The 12,998-nt window shown below is 34.6% G+C and overlaps 1 protein-coding gene across 1 annotated transcript in view; it reads left to right on the top strand.

Annotated features, from left to right (window-relative positions):
* SRFBP1 (serum response factor binding protein 1) overlaps positions 1 to 12,998 on the top strand; it is a 68,872-nt gene that overhangs the window by 10,016 nt on the left and 45,858 nt on the right. Inside the window, exons 2-3 of the mRNA XM_046665333.1 lie at positions 3,748 to 3,836; positions 5,216 to 5,288. Of these exons, the coding sequence (XP_046521289.1) occupies positions 3,748 to 3,836; positions 5,216 to 5,288 (162 nt within the window). The remainder of the gene's footprint in view (positions 1 to 3,747; positions 3,837 to 5,215; positions 5,289 to 12,998) is intronic.

The following is a 12,998-nucleotide window of genomic DNA, read 5'->3' as shown; positions in this document are numbered from 1 at the left end:
TCAGATGGATTATTTTTTTGTTGTTGTTGTTTTTATTAATGTTATGATAGATTACAACCTTGTGAGATTTCAGTTGTACATTTTTGTTAGTCATGTTGTGGGTACACCACTTCCCCCTTTGTGCCCTACCCCCACCCCCCCTTTTCCCTGGTAACCACCGATCAGATCTCCTTATCAATATACTAACTTCCACCTATGAGTAGAGTCATATAGAGTTCATCTTTCTCTGACTGGCTTATTTCGCTTAACATAATACCCTCGAGGTCCATCCACGTTGCTGTGAATGGGCCAATTTTGTCTTTTTTTATGGCTGAGTAGTATTCCATTGTGTATATATACCACATCTTCTTTATCCAATCAGATCAGATGGATTATTTAAGTGGACATCTACATCACCCAGAATGATGGCAAAACTTAGGATGGAGAGAAATTGTAAGTTGGTTACCATATCTTTAGTGAATAAGGGAGTGGGTGATATTGATGGAGGGTAAGAGAAGCTGTTATGGCCAAATGCAGAAGGCTTGAAGAAAGGTATTTTGGCAAAAAGAATTTGAGGGATTGTGTGTACCAGGCACTCTTGCAAGGCACAGAAGACACTACATAAGTATTGCAAGGCCCCTGCTCTCTAGAAGCTCACAGACTATAGAAGAAGACAGATACATGAGCAATTAGAGACAGTACAGTGAGATACATGCTATCTACAAAATATAGTGGGAACCCAAGGATGGAGTGGTTATCTCTAAATGAAGAAGTCATTGAAAGTTTCATAGGAAAGATTATATCTGAACTGAATTGTATGTAGTTCCTAAAGTGGAGAAGGAGAAGAATGACATTACAGGAGGAATTATAAGATGTATGACTCCTAATAATGATAGACAAAACATAAACTTAGAGTGAGAGACATCATAATCATGGTGTCATAAGAAGGGCCCTTTGTCTCTCCCCTTCAATCTGTTGCAAGTGAAACATGCATAACACAACGAACACGACATCGCCCAACACACCAGGATGCCAGAGAGTTGCACATAATGCAGAGATCCATTATGAAGGTAGGTGGATTGGAGCACATTGAAGAGGCTAAACAGGAACAGCAGAGGCAGTTCCCAGGTCCCTGAACCCCTGGTTGCAGCTGCTGACCCAGCTGCCCTCAGCCTCGGAGAACCCAGTACGCGTCAGCAGACATGCCTGTGCAACTCTAGTCAGCCAGCCACTGCAGCTTCTGCAGTCACAGGGAGCAGAGCCGCTATGGAGGTGGAGCCCCATGAGCCTGGGCCCGGCCGCAGCTCAGAGCCTGGTAGGAGCAGCAGAGGCCTGCACAGAACTCTAACATTCTAGCCACAGCAGTGCCTTTGACCACAAGGTGCAGCAAAGCATCAGTGATCCCCAGAGGCACGGGTGACAGATGTGAGTACCGAGGACACCTTGAATAGAGGTGGTGGAGGGTGGAATGTGCAGAGCCTCAAATATAGCCAGAGGCTGCACAGGTAAGAGAAACCTAAAACTAACCCTATGGCGCCACCTACTGAAAAACAAAAGAAAGGCCTTTAATCTTCAAACTTCCTAAAATTAATATGGAAGAAAAAAAGACCTTGCATAGTGAAAGCAATTCTCAGAAAAAGAACAAAGCTGGAAGTATCGCACTCCTTGATATCAAAGTATACTGCAAAGCTATAGTAATGAAAACAGCATGGAACTGGCAGAAAAACAGATGCACAGGTCAGTGAAACAGAATTGAGAGCCCAGAAATACACCCACACATTTATGGGCAGCTGATTTCTGACAAAGGAACCAAGAAACACAATGGAGAAAGGAAAGTCTCTTCACTGAATGGTGTTGGGGAAAACTGGAGTCACATGCAAAAGAGGGAAAGAAGACCACTGTCTTCACTATACACAAAATTAACTCAAAATAGATTAAGGACTTGAATGTAAGACTTAACACATAAAACTCCTGAATGAAAACATAGGCAGTACACTCTTCAACATTGGTCTTAGCAACATCTTTTTGGATATATCTTCTCAGGCAAGGGAAACGAAAAAATAAATGGGACTACTTCAAGCTGAAAAGCTTCTGCACAGCAAAGGAAACCATCAACAAAACGAAAAAACAACCTATTGATTGGGAGAAGTTATATGCAAATCATATATCCAATAAAGGGTTAATACCCACAATATATAAAGAATTCATACAGCTAAACACCAAAAATCAAACAACCCTATTAAAAAATAGAGAATCTGAACATTTTTCCAAAGAAGATATACCAATGGCCAACAGGCATATGAAAAGATAATTAGATCACTAATTATTAAGGAAACGCAAACCAAAACCACAGTGAAACATCACCTCATGCCTGTCTGAATGGCTGTTGTTAAAAAGACAAGAAATAAGTGTTGGGGAGTATGTGGAGAAAAGAGAACCCTTGTACGCTGCTGGTAGGAATGTACATTGGTTCAGCCACTATGGAAAACAGTATGGAGATTCCTTAAAAAGTTAACAGTGGGACTACCATATGATCCAGCTCTTCCACTTCTGGGTATTCAAAGAACACAAAAACACTAATTCAAAAAGACATATGCACTCCTATGTTCATTGCAGCATTATTCACAATAGCCAAGACTTGGAAACAACCTAAATGCCCCTTGATTGATGAGTAGATGAAGATGTATATATATATATACAATGGAATACTGCTCGGCCGTGAAAAACAGATGAAATCTTGCCATTTGTGACAATGTGGATGGACCTTGAGAGTATTACACTAAACAAAATGAGTCAGACAGAGAAAGACAAATAGCATGTGATTTTACTCATACGTGGAAGATAAAAAACAGCAATAACAAACAAACATAGATATAGAGAACGAATTGGTGGTTACTAGGGGGTCATTTGTACAGTGATGGGTGGAACCTAGACTCTTGGTGGTGAACATGATGTAGTCTATACAGAAGCTGAAATATAGTGATATGCACTTGAAATTTATATAATGTTGTAAACCACTGTTACCTCGACAAAAAAATTAGTAAAATGAAATGACAGCGTCCTATTATACTAGGTACTATTATAACATGTAGTTCTTTGTCATTAGAATATTTCCATCTCTTGGCCAGTACTTCTATGTTTTTGTTCTGAGAGTTCAGTATTGCTCTTTAATGGTATGATTTAAAGCTTGTCTTTGTGTGTGCACATGTGTGTATGTGTGCGCGTGTGGGCATTCACATGCACATAATGGGCCATTGTGTTTTTGGCATATCTTTTAAAGTTATGCTTGAAATAATTTGTGACTGAAAATAAATGTAAGGGGTCCTCTATAAATAAGTAAACTATAATCACTTTCACACATTTGCTTTTGTTAATACAAACACTCATTCAATAAATTCCTATCATGATGGGTGAGACTGTTTTAAATCTCAAGGTTACAAAGATGAGTATGATGGTCTCTAATCTCAGAGAACTCACGGTTTATTATGATTGAAGCCCAGTAGGATATAAGTGTAATATTGAAATATTAATCACTGGCAATGCTGTGACTTTTAAAAATCATAACTTGTTTCTCTTAAGTCCTCATCCATTTTTAGATCGTTGATTTATTCCTTCACTGATTATCGAAGTAGTTTGGTTTCATCAAACTGTGAATATAAACAAAAATTTGGTTAAAGTGGTAGATGTATCCATAATATTGAGACTCAAAGTAAAGTATGTTTCTTCTTGAATTAAGAGCCTTTCTAATTTTGGCTTTATTCCTCAAAGGTTGTGAAGATGAGAAAAGAAGTGAAGAGAATCCGAGTTTTGGTGATCCGAAAACTTGTCAGGAGTGTTGGCAGACTGAAGTCCAAAAAGTTAGTCATTTAAAGTAATGGTCCTGTGACTAATAAAATGTTAAAAGTTGTTTTTGTTCAGTATTTACAAAGTTTGAAGGTGAGACCTAGAGGAATAATTAAATATCTTACTCATACATACAGCACTTTGTTTTATATTTTGGGAGAATCTAAGTGAGATAAAATGTGCTGTGTCAGCATGTCCTTACATGGTTTGAACTATACTTTCTACAATACATGATGAATTATTTTGCTGTTTTTTCAAAAATCTCCTTTTGGCCTTATCAGAATGAAAGTTCTTTGTGGTTATGTATGAGTTTCATGTTATTAGAAGTTATTTTAGGATGTTGAAAGAGGCATACTTCATCATATTGTGTTTCGCTTTATTGCGCTTTGCAAATACTATGTTTTTACAAGACCCTCCACCAGCAAAAAGATTGTGACTTTAGCTCCAATGATGATTAGCATTTTTTAACAATAAAGTATTTCTAATTAAGTTATACACATTATTTTTTTAGACATAATGCTGTCATACACTTAATAGACTACAGTATAGTGTAAACATTAACTTTTATATGCACTGGGAAACCAAAAAATTCGTGCCTTGCTTTATTGTGAGACTCGCTTTGTTCCGGTGGTCTGCAACTGAACCCACAATATCTATGTGGTATGCCTGTATAGTTTAACAAATCTAGTAATACCTTGAATTAATTAGAAGATTTTATATCACTTTATTCCTTGAATTACTAATTAACTTGAAATCTCCAGTACCTTGTGGAAGTGTCTATCAACACATTGTGTTCATCCCAATTTTTTTAAAAAAATAGTATTTTGTATTTTCAGTTTTATTGGTGTTACAGAAAAAGTATGTTATTTATAGTTCTTTTGCTTTAAGCGTGAATACTTAACAGTCTTCAAATGTGTTTTGTTCCTGATTAATTTCTTGTTCTTTTCTTAGTAAATGTTTCAGAAGATAGCCCTCTTCTCTGGTATAATCAGATATTTAATGTCTATGATTTTCTTTAATTCCAGAGAACAAATTTTTGTTTAATAAAATTATATCCAACTTTTAATTGTAGCTTGTAAAACTTCCGTTCCATTAAATACAGTGTACTATTAATCGATTGATTAAAAAGTACTATTCGGCTTTCTGAGTAAGGCTTTAGAAGGCAAACTGTCTGTCAGTGGTAAGAGTCATTAATATAATGCCAGGATTATGCTTGCTTTGCCAAAAACTTGGGTTTGTTGATGGAATCTGGGTATTTGTTGGGTGGGGGGCAATGGATTGTTTGTTAGAGATTTATTATGCTTTTCCAAAAGAAATGAAGAGACTTTTCATTATAATATGAGTCTAAAATAAATGCTTTTCCTGGCTACATACTGTAATGTATTTTTCACAGGGGGACTGAAGATGCACTGTTAAAAAACCAAAGACGAGCACAAAGATTGCTTGAAGAAATCCATGCCATGAAGGTAACGGCTTGTGTGCTTGTGTGTATATGTGTGTTTCTGTGTCTCCCGTCAGCCTGCATTTTGTGTGTGTGTGTGTGTGGTGTTATTTGTTTGAATATTATTGCAAGTGACTAAGACTTATTTGTATGAGTCTATTTGGTGAAGAATGTAGCGCATTTAGAAAATTGTAATACATTTGAGGTTGCATTTTTCCATGTTTTTTCCGAATTTGTTAAAGTCCTAGACTAATTTGAGTCAAAACTATGCCCATCTAAACTCATCTATGTTTAATAATTCCTTAAGCCTATGGTTTTTATTTTTACTGTAACTTTAGGCATGAAGTCTAATTTAAGTTCGAGAATAGAAGTGCTCACGCTGTTTGGTAACGTGGATGGTGATATTGGGTGGCTGACATCATGCTTTGCCTATTGCCAACTCAATAAATTTTTGTGTGGTGGTGTCAGCATTTTATTTAGCTCTGTAGTAACTTGAAATAAAATTAGTGTTGGACTAAAATGATCCGTATTTTTGTTTCTTTCAGCCAGACTCTTCACTAGCATAATTTTTAGGTCTTCTCACTGCTCTTACTTTGTGGAAACTTTCATTTACCAAATGACATACTATTAAATGTCTGGGAGACTGTTTTATTGCAGAACTTAAAAACAACATTTGGTACCAGCAATTATCTTAATTTCAGGGTCATTTTGCATGTATGTTTGACTATTACATTTTGGTCTAACTTCCAAGTTTTGAGATAGATAAAGCAAGAGAATTCTCTAAAAAATTTTAATTGAGTTGTATTATCAAAGCTTCTCACTACTTTTTCATTTTGAAGGGTTAGTGAAGTGTTTTATAAGACAAAAATATAACAATTAATCTGAATAGAAATAGATATAAGACGTGATTCTTCTTTGGTGTGAAGTTTGTTTTTTATGGGGTATTTTTTTCCCCAGGATTGCAAAATTCATGGGGTCTATTTGATATATCTGTTCTTTCTCAAAGTTTTATCCAATCATTGAGTCAAAATACTCTATATTTGGCTCCTAATTGTCATTTGTGTCACTTTGGTTACACATCATTTAAGCTTTTTCATAATACTTTTTGTTCTTTTCATTAAGTTCCCATGAGAAATAAAATCTTAAGAGGTTTGATTTTGAGGATAACACTAAGATAGGAAGTTATAGTTTATCTCTTTGTCTCTTTCACTTTCCCTTAACCAAGGCCCCTACTAAATTACATTCCTTACCTAAATTTCTCCCTGTAATTTCTTTTGAATAGTCATTTTTGTAGTCCTAAATTATTCAGAGGCTTTGAACTACTATATAGTTGCTGATTTTATTTTACCATGGGAAGGATACATTATATATCGTAAGCCTATGTACAATGTATGAAGAGTTTAAGAACAAAGATATTCACTAATCTTTAGAATACTTTTCTTCTTTAACTCTCAGTAATGAATTTAGTTTAGTTAATTAGAAAGAAGAGTTGTCCTATTTGAACTATATGTGAAGCTTGATTTCTGTTGTTCTTAAACCTCATTAGCAATAGGAAATTAGACTCAGTGATAAAGTTCATAGGTTTACGAGACTACTGTGTCACGACTATAGTTTTTTCTTTTCTATTTTTTTCTTGTGATTATATAAGACCGCTATGGAATTGTTGCCTCACAGAAAGCTAAAATTCATAGTCTGTGTATTCCTTGACTTCATAAATTAATAATATATATGTTGCTTGAATTCGTGGCAGTGGTTAGGGTGTTCTGCATCAGATGCTCTGACTTCAGCTTCTTTTGTAATGCTTTTTAAAAACTGGATTAAATTTAAATATAAAAACCAGGACAAAAGAGTAAGACTGTATGTTTGCTTTTCTTACATGTCAAACTGTATTCCTCATTCCTGGTTCTTTTACAAAACCGGCCTACTTTTCTAAAAGAAGCAAATATCTGAGCATTGTTTTTAATTGAAAGGTCATTTGTAATTTCTTAAGGAAGTATTTATTATGTACATGGGAGTATCAAAGAAATCATCACAAAAAGAAAACTCACTTTAAATTAAATTAATTTAAATTTGGAGAAAAACCTCTGCTTACTCATTTTTCCAGATGAGTTTTTTCGTGGCTCATATACCACTACATTTTTATAGTCTTGTTCATGACATACTGTCCTATACTTGCTTTCTATGATAATAGGGTATTTTGTTGCAAGATGACTTCCTCAAGAAGAAAACCTGAGATATTTTTAGAAATGGGAGTGTGTTTTTTCTGGCCAAGAAAAAAAATGACCTGATCTTTACGATACTATAAAATCATAGGTTCTAATTTTATAGACTGTAATGCATGAATACTAAGTTTTTGCTGCCTTTTTTGATAGTTGTCATACTTTTAACTTTGATATTACAATAAATACTGGCTTCTGAAACAGTTTCTTTTTCTTTGGAAATTAAAGTAACTTATCAACTTTTACAGATCCGTTAAGTTTTTTGGCTAGAGAAAGAGATGGTAAATAAAGGAATACAGTGAAATTCATCAAAATATACAAGAAATCCCTTCCTCAATAATAAAAGTAATAACTAGCTTTTATGGAGTATTTACTCTGTACCAGGACCTATCATGTGTGTTTTATATTCACTGTCTCATGTGGTAGTTATCATTGGTTTCCCTATTTTACAGAATAGGAAACTGAGGATTAGAGAAGTTAAGCAATTTACCTAAGGTCAAATAGTTGTTAGATGGTGGACTTCATAACTGGTTATACAGCTAATGGTGTTAGCCACTTTACTGCTTCAGTAAGGTGAGAACTTCTGAAATATATCTGTACTCTATTCTCCTAGAGATTGGATGAGATAATATAATGAACATGATACTTGCCCTTTAGGAAAAAAAGGCCCAAAGATGTGCAACATGTTTTCAGATTCTTTAATTCCTCATAGCTAAACATACCGAGTTACCTATATCTGCCTTTTTCTTTTTAATTTCTCTTTTCTTAAGCCGTTACTTTTCCCTATGCTGAATATTCCTATAAAATGAGAACTTACGTATTCTTCTGTGAGAACTTGCTCTGCCTGCTACCCTTTACTTCTCTATTTTAAAACTCTTTCTCCTTTTGTTCATTCTTCTCCTATTTTTACATGCTCAGGTTTGTGTTATTAAAAGCAGTCTTTGAGCTTGCATCAGCTGTTAGGATTGCCTTATCTCAGGCTCCTTCATGGCCTGTTTCTAAGTTGTTGTCCTTAGTGGATCACAAGTAGGAAAAATGTTGTAGATTATGATCTGTAGAGATATTATGTGAAACCAAGTAAAATAATACATCATCAAAATAATATAATAACTATATCATATCGTTTGAGCTTCACCACAACTCTGTAAAGTAGGCAGAATCTTATTTCAATGGAGAAGTGTTCTAGGGTGCACATACCCCTTGGGTTACAGGTTTGTCATCATGTATATTCATATATTAATTAGAACTTTGTGATATTTTTGGTTGTATATGCTTTTTTAAAAATTCATTGAGATATTTCTCTGTAATTTCACATACTGTGAATTTTGGTAAGTTTTTTCTTATGAATGCTTAAAAAGAAATTTTCCGTAGAGTAAAAGATGCCTCATTTATCTTGTAAGAATACTGTTAATTATTTGTGTCAAAGTAACATTTAACTCAATCTACTAAAGTAATAATATTAATAGTATTGTTAATCTAAGATTCTAATTATTTTTGACAGTCTCACCTTTTATTTTTAAGCCAGTACAAAGACTCATATTATCAAATCAGACTCACATATTAGAGCTTTTGCCTAGAATCCAGCTTTACTAATAATTTCAAGGATACATGGAGTCAGAGGTACCGGTAAAGCAAGGAGACATCTGGGATGCTTCATGATTCCATGGGTCCTTCCTTTCTGCATCAGACATGCACTTTCTGGCCCAGAGTAGATGAGTTCTCTAAATGAAGACGTCTAGTTCCTACATCATAGCAGAGAGCATTTAGATTTTGAAACTCCCCCATTCTGTACCCCAAGGTTGTGTAGTTTCCATGATATTCTCCAGTGTGCCATGCCTCATAAACCCATAGATCCTGGCTTTGTTTACTGTAAGCATCCTTAACAAGGGACATCCTGCTAAGAGTATTCTTCAGATAAGGACTTTCCTCCTAAGGAAAATCATCAGCCTATTTACTGGCAGGACCAGTTATCAGCAGATTAACAAGTTGCCTGAGTTGCCACCTGGTAAAGGAAGGAAATGGATCCCAGGACAGCTGCTTTAATTCTTCCCTCGGATTTATAATAGTCTTCCTTTTGGCTTTTTTTCCCTTTTGTTTTGTGTTTTCTTCCAATTTTTGGAAGATATTTCAAACCTGTAGAAAAACTGTATTTTTTCTATAGTTACAAAAAATTGTAATTGTAAACAGTATAATAATAATACATTGTATCACACCCTTATTTGTCTCTTTACTAGTGATGCTGAGTTACATCACTTGGTTTAGATGTTGTCCACCAAATTTCTCTGTTTTAAAGCACCTTTTTCTGTTTGCAATTATTAAGTGATCTGTGAAATGATAACTTTGAGACTATGTGCATCCTGTGGTCTTTCACCCAGCAACTATGGGTGAAATATGGCTGAATCAGTTAACACTTTTTTGTTGTTTCTATTTCTCTGCTCGGATTTTTTTATTTCTCTCATAAGATTTTAATTCACCAGGAGGAAATTTATTTATTTTTCTTATATCATTGAGGATGTGAGAACAGCCATTTTTGTCTGTAGAGAGAAAAATGTTTGTATTTCTTGGTGCTTCATATGTTGAGTAATTTTGGATTGTACCCTGGACATTATGAAGATTAGTAGAGATTCTGGGTTTGGTTATTTTTCTCCAGTGAGGGGTTGATATAGCAGGTTAGGTTCGGCTTTAAGTTCAACTATGTTTCTTGCACACTAGCTCCAGCCTCAGGTCAGATCTTTTGTCGTTTCTTGAGCTGCTTTGAATCTGTTCCTTTCATGAGCGATTCAGGTTTAGGGGTCCCCCATACGGTTCTTTCCCTTCTGGGTTACAGCTGCTCTCTCAGTGGTAAAGGTATCCTGGCTTCAGTCTTCCACAGGTTCCTCTTCCCCTGCACCTGAACCTGCAGACTGCAGTTAGCTTAGGCTACTGTCTGAAGAGGTGGTAACTTAATTTGGCTAGCTTCCCATCTTTACTCCTAGTAAGCTTAGAACTCCCCATCAGAGTCTGTCTTCTTTTGTTTACTCTCCGTTACCTCCAGGTAGGGCTTTTGTAGTATGTCCAGGTTTTATGTTTTTGGTTTTGGGGGGAGGGGTGGGGCTACGACTAATTATGTTATCTGTTAGTATCTTAGACTGTCATACCCAGAAAGGGATGTAGCCAAAGTTGAAAGTAACCATAAATAGCTAAGAAAACAGGCCTGAGCAGCACCCCAAGACACTGTAAATTTAGGTCTTAGGGAGATGGAATAAGTAAAAGAGACTGAGAAAGTGTAGCCAGTGAAGGAAAAAGAGAACCAAGAGGGTATCTAGGAAACTGAGTGGAAAGACTGTTTTAAGAAAGGAATGGTAAACAAGGTGTTTTTATTGATGTTCTTGTTTTCAAAATTAGCAATATTATTTTCAAAGTGTAAACCCATTCATTAGATCATAATTATTGATGAATTTTTCAAGTTATAGTTCTTCTGTGGTTTAGCCTACTTGCAGAACTGTGCTGATGGAACCAAAATGGTTTTTGTTCTTGCTCATGTCATCCTAAGCATGCCTTCTCCTTTCCCATCCTGTTTCTTATCTGTAAAAAGATGTTTAAATCTTGAAAGTCTGAAGTTGTTTCCACAGTTGCATTTTCTTCCTTTGGGTATGAAACCGAGAAGCTCCAGAGTGGTCCAGGTATGGAAAAGGCATAATGTTTCTCTTTCTCAGTTACTTCCCATGGGCTTTGAGTGTACCTACATTATGGTCTCTCATGGCCACAAGATCTTCAACAATCACTACTATGACCTATAATTCCCTTTCATAACTCTATATTTTTTTATTTATTTTTCTCTAATGCATTAAAGAAATCAAGTAATAATTTCTTGAAACTTTTAGATAACTTTAAAGATCCCCAATAAAAACTGTCAGTTTAGCATAGTATTTTTACCAAGAGGGAGACAAATAATGCACTACTACAGAAGAGTTTAGACAGTATAGGTACCAATGAGAACGGTTCCATCTGCATGATTATTTAATGTTTTTCATTTATTTCTACTTGCCCCATCATATTTTTGCTTACTTCTCTTTTCTCTCTTTGTTTGCTTTCCTTTTACAGTAGTTACTGGTAATATCTCTTCTGGTGGGTGCTTTATTAAATAGGTAACTTATATAATAGGTTAATCATCAATAGACTGAGCAGTGTAAAATTTAATGGCTGCTGTGCTAAGGTGAATCAGAAAAATATCTTTTGTTGGAAAGAATGTCACTACATGAATAGGCAGTCTTCTTCACTGTTAGTGGGCATAAAAAGTGATATACCCTTTCAAGACAGACATTTGGCATTGTGTTAAAATTATTGACCAAGTATTTCCACTTTTAAGAATATATTTTACAAAAATACTTCTGAATGCAGAAGGATAGATGAGAATATTCATAGACACATTGTAATACTGAAACATTAAACACTGTGCTTGGTTTAATCCTTTAAAAATTTTTTAGAAATCACTAAATTACAGATTATAAAATTAAATGTAGAGAATAAAATAAGATAGGAGAATAGATATCTACCTTAATGAGTTATTCTCATTTATTTTACATATATATAATGTTTTTACATATAAATGGAAATGTATCACTCTTATGAACAAGATTTGTATTCAGGAAGAGATTTTTAAAAATCTTAAAGCACTGTGGATTGGAAAACTTTCTTCTTAACATAATATTCATTATACAGCAAAAGTGTTGTAGAAAGCGTAGATTGTTATATTGGCATCATAGGAGTGTGTGTGCATGTGTGTGTCAGTAGTATGTTTTTATATCCTAAGAGTTTTGAAAATCTTAATGTGTGTTGCTATTTAATTTTTTACAATGATTTGTAATCATATTAATCTTTGTACCATACTTCTAAAGAATTAGAATTTAATTGAAGGTGAAGATGAGAGAAATCTTTGTTTAGAAATTAGAGACAAACTTGTGCTTTCTGAATATTGTGGAAGGAATGAAGGATATTGTTAATCCACAAAGGTAATAAGAGAGTACCTGCTAATAATTTTAAAATTGAGTAAAGCTGTTTTAGTTCTTGACAGTTTAAAAAATTCAGCTATGTGGCTGTAATTATGAACGAGGTTAATTGTTTGCAAGAGTCTTCAGAGCAGTTGGAACAGAGTAGTGTTTTTCTTTAGATGCTTCTGCCTACTTTTTCATTAGAACATATAAAATATTTCCATCTAAACATCTCTGCCTGTAGGCTAGAAGAAAACAAACAAAAAAGCAGAATGAGTGTGAATTAAAAACTAAAAACTGGGTTCTAAGTCCTAGAGTTTGAGGTATAATTAAGGTTATAAACTTGGACCTCTATAGGCTTCAGTTCCTTCATCCATAAAATGAAGGTTGATTGAATAGGTTATCTTTTAAAAAGTCATTTCTTAAAAAAAAACAAAAAAACAAAAAAAAAAAAGTCATTTCTTGCTCCCATGTCCTATTCTTGTATCTAAATTAGTTTAGAATTTCTTACCTTTACTACCTGACTCAATTAGAAGCAAAAGAGTA

The sequence above is a fragment of the Equus quagga genome, chromosome 7 (assembly GCF_021613505.1).
Source record: "Equus quagga isolate Etosha38 chromosome 7, UCLA_HA_Equagga_1.0, whole genome shotgun sequence".
Lineage (NCBI taxonomy): Eukaryota > Metazoa > Chordata > Mammalia > Perissodactyla > Equidae > Equus > Equus quagga.
The sequence above is the reverse complement of the archived record's forward strand: the minus strand, read 5'-3'. Positions and strand labels throughout refer to the sequence as shown.